Source organism: Erythranthe guttata, chromosome 8, assembly GCF_056151865.1.
Source record: "Erythranthe guttata isolate IM_541 chromosome 8, IM_541, whole genome shotgun sequence".
Lineage (NCBI taxonomy): Eukaryota > Viridiplantae > Streptophyta > Magnoliopsida > Lamiales > Phrymaceae > Erythranthe > Erythranthe guttata.
The window spans coordinates 24,156,087-24,171,971 of record NC_142540.1 but is presented as its reverse complement, the minus strand read 5'-3'; the positions used below and the strand labels follow the sequence as shown (position 1 = coordinate 24,171,971).

The following is a 15,885-nucleotide window of genomic DNA, read 5'->3' as shown; positions in this document are numbered from 1 at the left end:
ATTATTATTATTATTATTATTATTATTATTATTATTATTATTATTATTATTATTATTATTATTATTATTATTATTATTATTATTATTATTATTATTATTATTATTATTATTATTATTATTAAGTAGAAAAAAATATCTTTAAAATTTCGAAAACTTCTTGAATTTTGTGAAAAAATCGAAAATAATATATTGTTTCGGATTTTTTAAATTATTTTGTAATTTCAGAAATTCGAATAAGGGTTTAAATTTTAAAGCATATATTATTATTTTTTCTTTTCAAAATTGAAAAAGTTTTCAAAATGTTTTGGAATTTCAGAATAGATGATCAAATTCTAAATTAGGGCTTAAAATAAAATAAAAATTGTAATTACGTATTCAAAAATTACTTAACACAAAAAAAAAATTGTTTACTTAATTATTTTTTTCTTAGTTATCCAAAATAAATTAAAAATGAAAAAAAGGGAAAAACAACATACGAACAAAGGAAATAAGTATAAACTATTAATTAATATACAAATGTGGCTGGGCCCACCAACCCCTTCTATAAAACCCACCCACCCACCCACCCAACCCAACCATCCGAATTGTTTTAAGCCGCGGGGCCCACAGATTTAAAAATTTTTACTTCATTTTTTTATATTAAAAATACAAAATGGCCCACATCTCACCTTACACATGTCAGCATTTTAAAACGCGTCATTATAAATGACGCATTATGGTATTTGTGAAATAGCTTTGAAATGTGTCCTAATTTTGCAAAAAATTGGGCCACATGTTGTAGAAAAAAAAATGGCCCCAAAAATTCCGTTTCAATTTCCACCTCCAGACGAGTCACGTTGTAATATCATATTCTTTTACAAAAGAAAAAAAGAAAATAATGAATTGACTTGTGTGAAAAAAGAAAAGGTTATGGGCGAATATATAATTATTCAAACAAATAGGCCTTAATTCGAAATAACAAAACTTGTGGGCAGCCAAAAGACAATTTAAGCTAAAATAAGCTGGCACAATATAATAAGTCGCTTTATCGTTCGTTCTTTGAATTCATTTCGAAGAAACTGTGATTGATTGTTCATGCGTGTGAGACATTATCAAGAGAGAGAAAGAAGAGAGAGAAAGTCAGACAAGGGTTCTTTGTAACTCTTTATAAAGAAAAAAAACATGGAATTCTTCGAAATATAGCCAAAAAATCTTCTCTCCCTTTGTGGGTTCTCATTTTTTCGTCTGTTTCTTTAATCCCAGATTTCATTTGCGGATTTTCCGGCGCTTTCGCCGTTCGATTTTACCAGAAAACCTCGTAAAGTTTCAGTCTTGATGGCTGAATCATGAGATGGGGGTGCAATTAAAATTAGGGTTTTATTTGAAAAAATAAAAAAATAAATAGAAATTGATTTTTTTTGATATACTATTTATTGAGATGATTATGTTGGTAAAACCCTGTTAGAAATTCTTTGATCTGCTTCAATTTTTTGTGCAAGAAAGCATTTGGTAGTGAGTTGCTGTTGGGTAGTGTTTGTTTTGATTGAATTTAATTCCGATATATTTAATTTTTCCCGAATTCTTTCGATTTGTATCGATACATTATCTATTACAGTTAAATTGTGCTGTCTGAAAAAAGAAAGAAGTGGAAAAAATGGCTCTTTCTTTCACTAAATTCTCATGGTTGTGGTTGGGTGGGAAAGAGAAAGAGCCCGTTGTCTCGAATGGCGGTTTAGTAAATTCGATAAATTCGGTGGGGGATTGGGGGTTAGGGTTGAGAGGTGAATCCGAGAATCTGAAGTTTTATTCGGTGAAGGAGGTTGATTCGAGAATGCCGTCGAATAGAAAAGCGAAGAGGAAATGGAAAAGCAGGGAAGAGAGAGGCAAGAACAAGAACGTAGACAGGGAGTACGATGTTGTCTTGGTCCCATCGGACGGTGTGTGTTTATCGGGGTCGGAGTCGGACGATTCTGATTGGTCGATCGGGTGGATGGAGCCGCACGCCCCTGATTTCCAGAGCGATGACGTGGCGGACGATAGTTTCGCTGTGTTGGTCCCTTGCTATAGGCACGACACTCAAGAAGCGAACGCGAAGGAGGGAACTAGTGGCGTTCGATTCTTCAACGGTGTTAGGAATCTTCCGGTGGATTCTTTTGCTGGTAAAATTTAATGATTTGCTCAAATTGCCCATTTTTTCGATTTTTTGATTTTTCGATTTTGGTTAGTAAGATAAGTGGTGATATTTGATATTTGGCTTATCGGGAGATGTATTGAATTGGGTTATCGTGGAATTCGCGTAATCTTATCTCGGTTAAATCTATCTTGATAACCAAACGAAACCTTAATAAAGTAGTTATTTTATACGTTTAACCGAAATTGAATTGTTTGTTCGACAGATGGAACAAACTACATGGAGCAGTGGCTTTCGTCTCTCCAGAACTTTTGAAAGTTACGTTATGTGCTAATTGCACTACCACAATTTGCCATTCTTTGATCGAAAATCACCGAATTCTATATACAGCGCCGAAAAAACAAATTGCACGAAATCGGAGCAAAATGACGAACTTTGCAGATTGGGACCAAAAAAGTAACAACATTAATCGGTTTTGACCGTTGTTAGAAGATGCATCGTGGTATGTGTTTTTATTTATTTATTTATTGACAAGTATCGATGATTTGTTTATAGTGTAAATATGCAGCCATTGCGAGTAATGTATATAATGTTTATATATATATATATACTTTGAAGCCCTCGTCTGTAAATACGTTATGTTTGTCCCTCCGAACATGTTTTGATCGTTTGCCTGTATATAATGGTATTAGTATTGCTACTATTGTCAATCGTGTTTCGTTTGATGAAGAAGATGACAGCATAGTACCGCGGGGGGGTCATGGCCCCCCCATCATTTCTAAAAAGAAAAAAGTGAGCGATTTATGCAGGGATTTGTTATTTTTCGAGTAGTGTATCATATTCGAGCACCGAGAGAACTTTAATTTTGTATTAAAAACAAAATCTTGCGCCCGTATAAATATAAAATATACGAAGTATAACTATAATGCAGGAGAATAATCTTCAATTTTTAATTTTTTTTGTTTTTTTTAAAGAATGAAAATGGTTGCTGCAAAAGTAAACATATAGAAATATGTAGTAGCTAGCATTGACATAAATGATTGAGCATATGGCCTTTTGCCTTTCATGTGAGTACAAAGTGATCAAAGAAAAAAGTGGCTTTGTTTCTCTCTCTTTATTGGCCTTTCAATATAGTATATATATATGTATATATGAACTAAAAGGAACAATTGCATTTGCAAATATTAGAAAATAGCTTATGATAAATTAATAAGAATCACAATCTATTTCCAAATATTTTTACAAACACGAGTAATTCATCAAAATAATTTGTTTTCCTGTAAAAAATAAAATTATATCTATTGCAAATCTTTTTTACGCAATGAACAAATCTTTTTTACGCAATGAATGAAACCTGCAGCCAACTATATATGTGCACTGGATAAATTACACTATCTTATAATAAATTGCAAATTATACGCAAGACGTAAATCATACTAAACTAACCATGTGTAACAAATTCGACTTAACGACCACTGCCAAGGGAATTCGAACGTGATATTATGAATTGTGTTAGGCATTTTCTCTTATTTTGTATAGGCATTTGATTTGAGAGATGTGTCCATTTTTTATGTGTTGTATTAAATGAACAAATGGTTCCCACTTGATGATGATAGGTGGAGTGATTGGTTTAGCAATTGCACCATAATAAAAAGTTGGAAGAAATTGATTAATGATTGGAAATAGTGTGGGTCCCACCCTCACATGTGTTTCAACGTTTCATTGGCTGTTTGCAGCTTTAGTGCAAAATTTGTAGCCGGAATCTAAAGATTGTTGTGCATTTGAGTATGATTGATAACCACAGCCAAATATGTAAAGTGAGATCATTATCTTGGAATATCATTTACAATCATTAGAGACCACATATATTTCACCTCTAATTCTTTTTTTTTTTTCCTTAATTTTTCATTGAAATAGATACACATAAAGTTATTAAGTAACTTTTATTTTATTTAGTCATTGTAGAAAAATCGCTAAATTAAAACGCAAAATGCTAGTAAGTTTTCATGTAGTTTTCAAAAGCGTATCCGTCCCCATTTTAGAAGTTTAAAATGTAGAGCATTTTCTTTTGTGTGTTTTTTCTTTCTATTTTCTCTTCATTGTCCATTACAATTCAAAACTCAACTTTCACTTATTTTTCTTCAAACAACGAATGAAAAGAAAGACAAAAGGCACAAGAAAAAGAAAAAAAAAAAAACTAACTAGCGTGGAAGAAAGTATTGGTTGGTGCATTGTATACCTTCAAACATACAAGGAAGCTCAATTTTGTCACCTCAAACCCCCTTAATTAAGAAGTTTGGAGACCTCCACCATTGGAAATCCTCAAAGTAAATGTTGACACCGTCTTCCTGCCGGGACAAGATTACTACAATATTTCTTTAGAGGCTCGTGTTGGCCGATGTATCTAGTTGAAGGTGAAAAAGCTAATGGGTAGGGTTTGACCGGTAGACGGAGAAGCTCGTGCAATTCTTCAAGCTCTCACGATTAGGGGTGTGAACGAGCCGAACTCGCTTCTTTTGGCAGGTTCGAGCTCGAGCTCGAGTTTGTTCTTTTCTGGCTCGAGCTCGAGCTCGTGCCATTTTGTCGAGCTCGAGCTTGAGTTCGAGCCAAGCTCAATTTGTTTTTTTTTTTTTAGTATTTTTAATTATTATTTTATCATTATTTATTATTATTAAAAATTATTTTAGAAAAAATTACAAAATAAACAATAAATTGTAATTATATATATATTTTATTTATTTCTAGAATATTTTATATTATTATACATTATTTAAAAAAAAAATATATAAAAAAAATTAAAAAAATTAAAATAAATAAGGCTCGTGAGCCGGCTTGTGGGCTCACTAACAACTAAAAACTGGCTCGAGCTCGGCTCGTCAGAAAGCCCGAGCTCGAAAAACTCGAGTCCGAGTTCGAGCGTTTTTCGAGCCGGCTCATTGAGCTAACGAGTCGGTTCGACTCGTTTACCACCCCTACTCACAATTGCCCAAGCCCTACAATTGGAACTCTATCATTGTGGAAGGTGAAACTACTTACCAATTATGGACGCCTTGCAAAGTAAAGAACAAACACTCGAATCATTCGGAGCCATTTCGGAAGAATGCTTTATTTTAGCTCGTTCATTTTCGATTTGCTCCTTTTCTTTTGTTAAGAGACGTGGTGGCAATAGTCTTGCTCATAATTTCGTAACTATTTCTATTTTTGATTGTTCGAAAGGGTCCATCCTCCCTTCTCCTTTGGCGCGTGACAAATGATGGGTTTAACAAATATTTGGACTTTTCTAACGAGTCCAGAAAAAAAAAAAAAAAAAAAAAGAAAAGAAAATAATTTACTTAGTTTAATATATTTAAAGGCATAATTAATATGAATGAATGGAATAAGATATAGGAATGAAACAAATTAAATAGTAGAAAGATAAATGTCTTACATTCATTTACTTGGTGTATAAGTAATACAATAAGAAATGAATTAATAAATTTTCAATTATTTCTAGTCTCTTCTCTGATAATGTAAATATGATATAATCGTCATAAAACTTATATTACAATTAACCCCTCAATAAATTAAAATCTTACAGTTACAACCCGAAGGTTATAAAGGTAAAAGTACGTTAGAGTTGACGCCGCAAGGGGAAATTGTTAGACAGTGATATAAGTCGGTAGATAATTATAATTTCGCAAACTAAAGGGAGATTTTCATAATTTAGGCATACCCCAGGTGGTTGTTCCTAATTTATCCTACACTTTTTTGGCTAGAAGGGGCAATATGTACATTTTCATGGTTTGAGGGAGTAAAGTGTCTATATTAATTATTTAAGGGGCTTAATCAAAAATAATCCAAAGAAAACCCAATACCCATCGAAAGAGGACTTTTGCTGAACAGTATTCAGACTTCAATTTTCATCCCCGATCCTTAGAAAAATTCAGTAGCGTCTTCTTCCTCTTCGATTCTTCTTCGTCTTCTTCGCCGCAGCGCTTACGGCACAGAGAATTCTCTATTTCACAAGTAAGATACTTTGAATTTCTCCAATTTGTGTTTTTTTTTCCGGAGCCCCTAATTTTGCTCGATCCTTATAATTGAGGGTTTTACAGTAAAAAAAAAGATCTTTCTTTTACGGATTTCTTCTTCTTCAGGGGTTGTTCTTTCTCTCTTTTATTTTTTAGGGTTTGCGTTTGTAGAATTTCATAATTTCGTATTTATGGGTTTTTAATTATTGATTTTTGAATTATTCCTTGTGATAAACAATCATGAGTTTTCAGTAGATAAACTTGTTTCAATTCAGTAGAAAAATCTGGAATGCTCAATTGAAAACACGTTTATCATTAGTTTTCGGTAGATACTTTGAATTTTTTTTCCTTGGTATTGTGTTTCTGAATTGTTTCGGCTTATCGATATGTTTTCCCACGTAAATTTTAGGGTTTGGGACTGTAAATTGATATTAATTTCATTTTCCCAGAAAAATAATATCTGAATAATCGAATATACTTCTCTCCGTTTACTGGTTTGCTTGTTTATCTCCGTTTACTCTCCCGTGTTTATCGCCTATAAGCAACGAAGTGTAATTAATAATCATGAATTTATTAACCATAGCTTTTGCCCCCACTCTACATATTGATGTGGAATGAGAAATACGTAAAATCGAATCGCAAGTTGTGAATGCGTCTTCTAACTATTTTAGCGATAAGTATAAAAATGTCGAATATTCTGAATGAGTCGAAATCTGATCTTATCTCACTTTATTTCTTTTGGTATTCTTTTTATCAGCTAATAACTGTAAATTCGAGAAGTTAAACAACCGAAAGTTGCGATCTTTTTCTTTCTCAAGTACTTGTAAAAATGGCGATGACAATCGGAGGTTCGTTCTTCTATGCCTTCTTTTTTTCGGTTAATTGTTGCTTTATTTGTTTTTTTGAATACAAAAGACTAATTCGCCTTAATGATTTTTTTGGAATTTATTTTGCACTCTTTTTTTGGATGCTGCGCTATTGTACGACTGGTCTGTTCGATGGAATTCAGTGTAAGTAAACAATGTCGATTTCATGAATTTAATCCTATTTTCTGAAGAAATTAATTGCAAAAATCAACACGTTTTAGTTTCTTCCTGTCGTATTCTGTACAATTAATATTTTTTTGCATTAACTGTTCAGTCTTGCGGGACTTGCGTTCATGTTTTCAGCCAGCATCCTTCTCCAAATCCTGGTAAGTATTTATTGAATTAGCGGACCGTTCCGAAAAAAAATAGATTATATCATATCTGGAAATTGTAGTTCTCGAATAATATTGCAGATACGATTCCTTTAATGTAATTCTGAATGCAGGCATGTGCAATATACAGCAACTGGTGGCCAATGTTATCAGGTTCGTGTGAATGTATGTTCGGTTTGGATATTAGTCGTCACTCATCACAATATATTTCTGAAATCGGCAAAAAAGAATTTATTTTTATATTTTTTTTGCCTCAGCTCTTATGTATGTTCTGGTGCCGATGCCTTGTCTGTTTTTTGGTGGGGGGTCCACTCAGTTCCTTACAAGTCGAGAGGGCGGGGGGTGAGTAATTAATTGTGTTCGATTCACGAAAATTCAATTTAAATTACATAATAAAAAGCTTCAATTTTTTTTTTTTTGGTTTTTTTTTTAAATTGTAGGTGGATAGATGCAGCTAAGTTTTTAACGGGGGCATCTGCTGTAGGAAGTATGGCGATTCCGATTATCTTAAGGCACGCGGGATTAATTGGGACCGGAGCTTTGTTTATCGAATTCACTTCTTTCTTCATTTTTATCTGCACAGTTCTTTGCTTTCATCGTGCCACTCTTGATGACGAGTGGTAACTTTATCAAAGCTCATGAAAGGGCCGTTTGCTTCTAACTTTCTCGGGAAAAAAATTAATAAAAAAAAAGGATTGTCACGAAAATATGGTTAGGATTGAAAAATGTACAGATAAAAATTGTTGATCGGCGGCGTGTAAAGACTTTAAAAACATTGAATTACAGATCAAGAAAGGTGAGTTTCGTTTGTTTGTTCGGTTTCATGTTAATGTGTCTGCGAAATTTGTTTATCGGAACGATATTGAGTACATGTTTAGTTCTGATGCAGGTGTTCTAATGAGTTTCGATATTTTATTTTTGGGCAAATTTCATCTATACCCCTCTTAGATAACTAAATTGCAACTTAGTACTATTTTAGATGAAAAAATTACGGTTACAGCTATTAAGTTTTACCGACTAAATAGTAGGGGCAAGTAAGATGTTCAATTGACAAGATTCGCATTTATTCAAATTTGTTATTAAAGTTGAAGCTTGCAATTAAGTGCGAGTTTAATTTAGTAGCACCCTCCTTGTGGAAAAGACAACTTTATCCATAAAATCAAATCTATTAGGGTAAATTACAAACACCCCCTGAGGTATGATCAAATTACAAAAACACCTCTCTTGTTTGGATAATTACATCTACCCCCTCAACTATGATTTTTTCTTAGACCTCCACCTTTATGGTGCCAAATTCAACATAGTCATTTAGATTCCGTGAAATGTGCTCTAGTTTGTACTCGTTTTGCGTAAAAAATACAGTTTCCGATGCACCACAAACTGATATATACAAGCTAAAAATCACATATTATGATCATCTTGCTTCATAATGTAGAGTTTGAATGGGATAAAACGGGTACAAAAGTGATAATATTACATATAATCTCGAAAATTCCACTAAATTTGAGGAGTTGAGGGGGGTGGTTGTAATTATCCAAACAAGAGGGGTGTTTTTGTAATTTGACCATACCTCAGGGGGGTGTTTGTAATTTACCCTATCTATTATTGTTAACAAGTCATATACAACAAACAAATTTAACAAATTTAGCTAATTTATCTAAGAAATCAAATATCTTACTAACAAAATAATTAATTAGTCAGTAGAGAATTAGTTCAATCTCATCTAATACAATTACAATATATGTAGTCAAACGAGCCCTTAGAATTTTATTTTTTTTTTGGATTCTAGGAAGTAGAACTTTATTTTGGAGCAATCCCAAAAAGAAAAAAATGATTTTTTTTTATTAATTATAAGTACAATAATTAATCTAACATAGGCCGCAAGCCCACTGTAAACCCAAAACCCTAGCTTCCTCAGCCCTTCTATATAACTACAACCATCACAACACAACACAGAAATCATCATAGAGAAATAATTTGCATCTACAGAAATTCCTTCTATTTTTTTTTTCTCCTGCTATTTATTTATTATTATTTTTTATTTTTGATAGATTATATATTTTATTATTTCAAAGCAAAAGGAAAGATTTCAAATTTGAATTAGAATTAAATTTCCAGGCTTCATTATCTGGTTGACAATCTGTATTTATTTGTTGTCAACTCGTTCCCTTGAAGCAACAGTATTTTGTGTTGCTCTTTTTCATTTTTTTTTATTAATTAATCCCACTGTACATTTTTGTTTGCAATTGGGTAAACAGGGGGCAGCTAAATAATTTATTTTTACATCAAATTTTGAATATTAAATTTTATTTATATATATTTATTTATTTATGGAAAACGATGATGAGTCATACAGACCTGTAATGATTGCAGATATGATTACATATTTATTTACGTTAAATGTTTTATATCCTTTGTTACATTTTTTGATGGAAATTGATAACATTATCAATATTGTTATAATTTATGAATTCCCTATTATATCCTTCGATCAATAAATATATGGTGGACAACTTATTCAAAGTTTCGGTCCATTCTTAATTTTATTTTTTTACAAAAAAACCGTTCACATTTTAATAAAGTTCAATTTCATATTTTTAATTCCAATTTCACAACTTATTCAATTTTGACCCCTAACCCAATTTTAACTTCATTTTTTACCGCTAGCTTTAGGTGTTGATTTTTTTTTTCTTTTTTAAATTTTTTTTTCCAAATATTTTGTGGCCTAGGTAAAAACAAAAATATTACTTATACAACAAAATCACTATGTTACGTAATAATTTGTTGTGTTAAAAAATTGAGTTCGTCTCTTTATTTATAATATATGTTAAAGGAATGAGTTTATTTGCATAAGAAATAAAAAGGATGAATCTAGATTAATGGTCAATGACATTCTCACAAAAAGCCCGTTTTATATTAATTGTGGACTGAAATGCCCTTTGTTTTGGATAGAGGGGTGTAAAAGCAGTAAGAGAAACATAAATAGAAGGCATTTTGAAAGATAAAAATACACATGTATTCTTGCAAGGAAACATTTCAATCCTACAGTATAATTATTTATATGTTACACCCGATGAAGGTTACATTGGGTGAATTTTTATCGTTGATCTACACACACCAATGTAGATGTGTGGGTATTTATGTGCTTATGAGTAATAAAGATATATCCGGTGTATTTCACCCAGTGTAGCATAGTATAAACAAATATAATATCCACAAAGAAGTGAAGAACAAAGAAGAAAGAAGAAAGACTATATACAAATTAAAGTAGAAAATGTCTTATCTTTACCCAATGAAATGTTCTGTTCTTGCAAAAGGATTCATGAAATCTTACGTCCATGGTGGGATATCCATAAAATCGATGAAATTCATTAGATTCATCAATGAAGAAATAATTTATTCCCCGAATCGGAACGAATATTCTCATTTTTTATGTTTAACTCAATAATTGAAAAACATAGAAACAAAAATTAATAGAAAGATCCAAAGACATGGGCAATTGGCATTTCGGAGTTCCAATTTTTTTTTTTTTTTCTTTTTCGTCAGGTGGGCCACGGGGATTTGGTGAAGACGTGTCGATTTTTTTCCTTTTTTTTCTTCACAAGTGAAATAACATAAATAAATATTTTGTTTTTGTTATTAAGTTTTATATATTTATATCAGTATTCTGTCGTGGCGGTCGATATATCGGCCGCCATATCGGTGGCGGTCGTAAATGTTTACGATGTCGGTGTGGCAGGTTGCGGCGGTGTATAGCGTATTGAGGCGAATCAAACCGATATATTGGGTCAATAAATCGGGAAAAAAAATTTGTTTTTTCTTTTTTCTTTCTTTTTTTTTTTTTTTTTTTTTTCAAATTTCAACTCAATATCTTCAACCAAAACCAAACCAAACCAAACCAAACCAAGTCACCACCTCCATTAAGAAAGAAGAACCTGACCGAAACTTACTAACCAAAAATAAGCACACTTGTCCGACGACTGCTAGAGACTGAGGGCGATCGGTGGCAGAAGGTGGCGGTGGGATATATCATGTTTAAATATTTTTTAATATATGTTTCGAGTATTGACAAATATATTACACTTAATCTAAAATCCAATTTATCTTTCAATTAATCATCGCCGCACCGATTTATCATGTGACGGTCACTAACCATCTCAAACCCGATAACCGCTTTTTAGAAACTTGATTTATATTAAAACATAACTCTTAGTGAATTTTGATTATATATGAGCAACGCTACACATGTCAAATTGAGGTGATAATGATGGTACTATTAGAAATGGAATCTAAAAAATTTTGGGAGAATTATAAAAAAATTAAATTGGAGGAAGAAGGGTGTAAAGGTAAAATAAAGATTGCCAGCCTTTTGCTTTAGGTATCTATTCTTGCCAAGCTGTGCAAAAAGCCAGTGGACGCCACGTTCATTTAGTAAACTAGTAAAGTTAGATACATATTTAATTTTTTAATTTTTTTAATTTTGAAAACAAGTAAAGAGAGATATACAATATATTGGTTGGCTACTTTCTAAATTAGGACCGGAAAAACCTCTTAGCCTATTAATCCCACACAATATCGACTTAGATTGTGATTTCATTTCTTTTTTTTTCATTCTTATCCCACTAATGGCAATGAGAAAATAATACAATAAAAAGAAACGAAAAAACCCTTTCAAATATGATGGAAACCCCTTCTCTTTCTTGTTCAATTCTTGATCTCTGCTGAATTTGTGTTAGAAGGGGAGAGAAGGTTTTTCGGGCCGGGCCATTGATTTGTTTCGGTTATCGAAACCGCAACAAGAACAACAACCCGAAAACGAAAACGAAAGAAAGAAGAAGAGTTTGAAACGATCAGATTTCGAAAAAAAATGTTGCAGAGAGCTGCAAGCAATGCATATTCGTGGTGGTGGGCTAGCCACATTCGGACGAAGCAGTCGAAATGGCTCGAACAGAGCCTTCAAGGTACTTTAATATTGTCTTCTTCTTTTTTCATTACATTGCTTGTTGTAAGAGATTTTGGTTCATTATTTTTTAGGTTTTTTATGTGTTAAATCATTTCGTCGGGGTTTTTGCCAGTTCACATTTGATCTTTCGTATCGTTTATTTAGTTGAGAATGTATCTTTTACGCCATTGATTCACGGCGTTATTTATCGTAGATTCTTTAGCCTGAAATTTCTATTACTAAGTTTCATAAAACACGAGGAAAAGGCGAAAAAATTGCAGAATACATAGTGCATTTGCTGATATTGTGCAAAAACTTTTACTTGATCATTGTTCTGCAGTCTTGGTGATATAGAATCTTCATTTTCCTTTGTTGCTTTAACCGATAATAATACGTAGTTAAACCAATTTTTCCACGAAAACGAATCATTGCTCGTGTTTCTTGATTTGTGAGAAATGGTCATTTATGTTGACAAAGTTAATGAATTTCATGTGTTTGTACTAAATATATGTTTTTTGATTGGATGAGTATAGATGCAACTTGCATGATAAATGATAAATCATCGGAAAATTCGACATATTTGAGGACTATATTATATGAAACTACAAACTCTTTTTGCATGAATAGATATGGAAGACAAAGTGAAAAGCATGCTCACACTAATTCAAGAAGACGGAGACTCGTTCGCCAAGAGAGCCGAAATGTACTACAAGAGAAGGCCCGAGCTTATACTCTCAGTCGAAGAAGCTTACAAAGCTTTTCGAGCCTTGGCAGATAGATACGATCTTCTATCCAAGGAATTACAGAACGCCAATCACACAATCGCAACTGTATTTCCCGAACAAGTCCAGTTCGATATTTCCGAGGTAGACGAAGATTACGTGGGCCCCCCTCCTCCAAATATTATTCCCTCAAAAACCCAGCAGATTCCGGAAGTTCCCAAGAAAGCCCCGAATAAAAATCTAAAAAGAATCATAGCCAAAGCTTCGAAGGAGATCAAAGACAAAAAGAAAGCAGCAGAGAGCGAGCAGAAATCGGGTTTGACTAAAGAAGAAGCACTTGAAGAAATCAACAAGATCCAAAAGGATATTCTAGCATTGCAGACAGTTAAAGAGTTCGTTAAAAGCTCGTACGAGAATGGGGTGGCGAAATATTGGGGGATCGAGAGCCAAATTACGGAAATGCAGAAAAAGGTGTCGAAACTCCAAGACGAATTCGATATGGATGTGGTTATTGAAGACGATGAAGCTAGGAGATTAATGGCTGAGGCGGCGCTTAAATCATGTCAAGAAACCTTAATTTTGTTGCAAGAGAAACAAGAGAAGTCGACTAGAGAGGCGAAAGAGGAGTACAAGCGGATCGAAGCTGCATGTCAGCGTTTGCAGACGCTCAGGCAGAAGTACATGCAAGAACAACAACAAACAACCTACGTCGAAAACAACAACGAATCGCAGAAAGACGTGATTGAGTTGATTCTAGAAACGAAGGAGATCGAGGGTCTAAATGGGCCCGCTCAAGAAAGCTCCGATTTGGGCTCGAACGCCCCTTTGTCCGTGTCCCAGTTGGCGGAGAAAATCGATCAGCTGGTCAATAAGGTGATCGGTTTGGAAACTGCTGTCTCGTCACAGACAGTTCTTGTCAGCACGTTGAAGACGGAAACCGACGATTTGAACAACCAGATTCGGAATTTGGAGGAGGAGAAGGAGAATCTCGTGGACGATACGCAGGTATTAAGCACGAGGGTGAGGGAAATGGAGGGCAGATTGAACAAGATTCAAGATTTGAACAAGAACGTCGAAAGCCGAAGCAGTAATCTGCAAACGAACTTCGCCGAGGCTCGTTCGAACCTCGACCGCTTGTCTGAAAAACTAACTAGCGTAAAGCCGGACGAAGAGATAGAGGAGGTTATCAAAGCTAAAGAAGATGTGCAAATTTTAAGCGCGAATGATAAAAAACCGGGTGCCGTTTTAAAAACAGAGGCGACCGAGGAAGTGAAGGAAGTGGATAAAAACGTCCAGGTTTGTGATTTATCTGTGCCTGAACAAGGAATGGTGCAACGAGGGTTCCGAAAATCGGTTACGTTTATGGATAGGAAACCGAAGGAGTCGACGAACGCGGAGAAAGAAGACGACGTAAACTGGCAAATGATGCTCTTAAGTGGAATGGAGGATAAGGAGAAGGTTCTACTGAAAGAGTACACAACAATTCTAAGGAATTATAAAGAGGTTAAGAAGAAGCTTGCAGATATGGAGAAGAAGGAGAAAGACAGCCAATTTGACACGGTGCTGCAAATCCGGGATCTGAAACGAGGCATGTCGAGAAAAGACGAAGAAATTCAGAACCTGAAACAGAGGTTAAACTTTCAGGGAGGAGGAGATATTAATTCAATGAATGAACATGTGAGCAATAACAATCCAATTGCAAATGAAGAAGATGAAGAAGAGATTAAATTGATTTTTATCGACAGAACGCCGTCGATTTCTAGGGTTGAGGAGAAGCTACGAACCGATATCGATGCGATTCTGGACGAAAACCTGGATTTCTGGTTGAGATTCAGCTCGGCATTTCATCAAATACAAAAATTCAAAACGGAGGCGCAGGATCTGCAGGACGAGATCTCGAAGATCAGGGAGAAGAGGAAGCCCGACGGATCCATGGCGAAATCGGAGGCCCGGCCCGTTTACAAGCACCTGCGGGAGATACAGAGGGAGCTCGGCGCGTGGCTGGATCAGAGCGCGTCGCTGAAGGACGAGCTGAAGCGGCGGAACTCGTCGCTGTGCGGGATCCAGGAGGAGATCGCGGCGGCGCTGAGGGAGGGGGTGGAGGGGGACGCGATCGGGTTCAGCAGCCACCAGGCGGCGAAGTTTCAGGGGGAGACGCTGAGCATGAAGCAGGAGAATAGCAAGGTGAGGGAGGAGCTGCAGGCGGGTCTGGACCACGCGCGGGTGCTGCAGGTGGATATCGAGAAGACGCTGAGGAGTCTGGACGAGGAGTTCGGGATCTCCGGCGGCGGCGGACAGTCGGAGAATTTGAGCCGGCCTAGGGTTCCGCTGCGGTCGTTTTTGTTCGGGACGAAGGTGAAGAAACCGAAGCAGTCGATATTCGCGTGCATGCATCCGAGTAGAAGGTACCAAATACTGAAAGCTGGAATTCGTCTCTCCAAAATCAATTGATGCTTGCTTTGAATCGAATCGAATCGAATCGGAATCTTTTTCTGTAAAAAATCGACATTTTTTCTTCTTCTTCTGAAGCAGGGATAGCTTGATTGTGAGCTGAGATTCCTGTAGATTGTAGAGAATTGCTTCTTCTTCTTCTTCTTCTTCTTCTTCTTCTTCTTCTTCTTCTTTGTTTGTGTAATTAATTAAGTGTGCTTTTTTTTCCTGGATTTTATTCGTAATTGAGGTTCATGAGGGGTGAAATGCAATTTACCCGCTCTAATTCAAAAAAGTTATTGCTTACTCTCCTCAATCAAAGAATAGTTTAGACTTGGTTTGATAGACTCGATTGACCAGAAATTAGATGCTGCGTTTGGTAATTTATATAGGATGGATTTGAATCGTAAATCGATATATAATCACACACACTTATAGTGGTGCTGCCAGAATTTGATATTAGGGTGGGCTAAATA

The 15,885-nt window shown here is 34.8% G+C and overlaps 3 protein-coding genes across 4 annotated transcripts; all 3 read left to right on the top strand.

Annotated features, from left to right (window-relative positions):
- The first annotated feature begins 1,021 nt into the window (after window positions 1-1,021).
- On the top strand, window positions 1,022-2,820 carry LOC105964942 (uncharacterized). Its single transcript, XM_088822485.1, has 2 exons — window positions 1,022-2,138; window positions 2,376-2,820. The coding sequence occupies exons 1-2, from the start codon at window positions 1,634-1,636 to the stop codon at window positions 2,423-2,425; spliced, it is 555 nt and encodes a 184-aa protein (XP_088678611.1). The 5' UTR covers window positions 1,022-1,633; the 3' UTR covers window positions 2,426-2,820.
- A 3,177-nt stretch (window positions 2,821-5,997) lies between these two features.
- LOC105965016 (Vacuolar protein sorting 55 (VPS55) family protein) lies at window positions 5,998-8,132 on the top strand. Of its 2 annotated transcripts, XM_012989526.2 has the most exons (6): window positions 5,998-6,115; window positions 6,875-6,965; window positions 7,258-7,309; window positions 7,429-7,468; window positions 7,573-7,657; window positions 7,756-8,132. In XM_012989526.2, the coding sequence occupies exons 3-6, from the start codon at window positions 7,277-7,279 to the stop codon at window positions 7,937-7,939; spliced, it is 342 nt and encodes a 113-aa protein (XP_012844980.1). In that variant the 5' UTR covers window positions 5,998-6,115; window positions 6,875-6,965; window positions 7,258-7,276; the 3' UTR covers window positions 7,940-8,132. The 2 variants fall into 2 exon arrangements, with proteins under 2 accessions (XP_012844980.1, XP_088678609.1); XM_088822483.1 differs by lacking the exons at window positions 5,998-6,115; window positions 6,875-6,965 and adding an exon at window positions 7,026-7,127.
- A 3,650-nt stretch (window positions 8,133-11,782) lies between these two features.
- On the top strand, window positions 11,783-15,667 carry LOC105965160 (kinase-interacting protein 1). Its single transcript, XM_088822482.1, has 2 exons — window positions 11,783-12,276; window positions 12,885-15,667. The coding sequence occupies exons 1-2, from the start codon at window positions 12,183-12,185 to the stop codon at window positions 15,428-15,430; spliced, it is 2,640 nt and encodes an 879-aa protein (XP_088678608.1). The 5' UTR covers window positions 11,783-12,182; the 3' UTR covers window positions 15,431-15,667.
- Window positions 15,668-15,885: the final 218 nt, after the last annotated feature.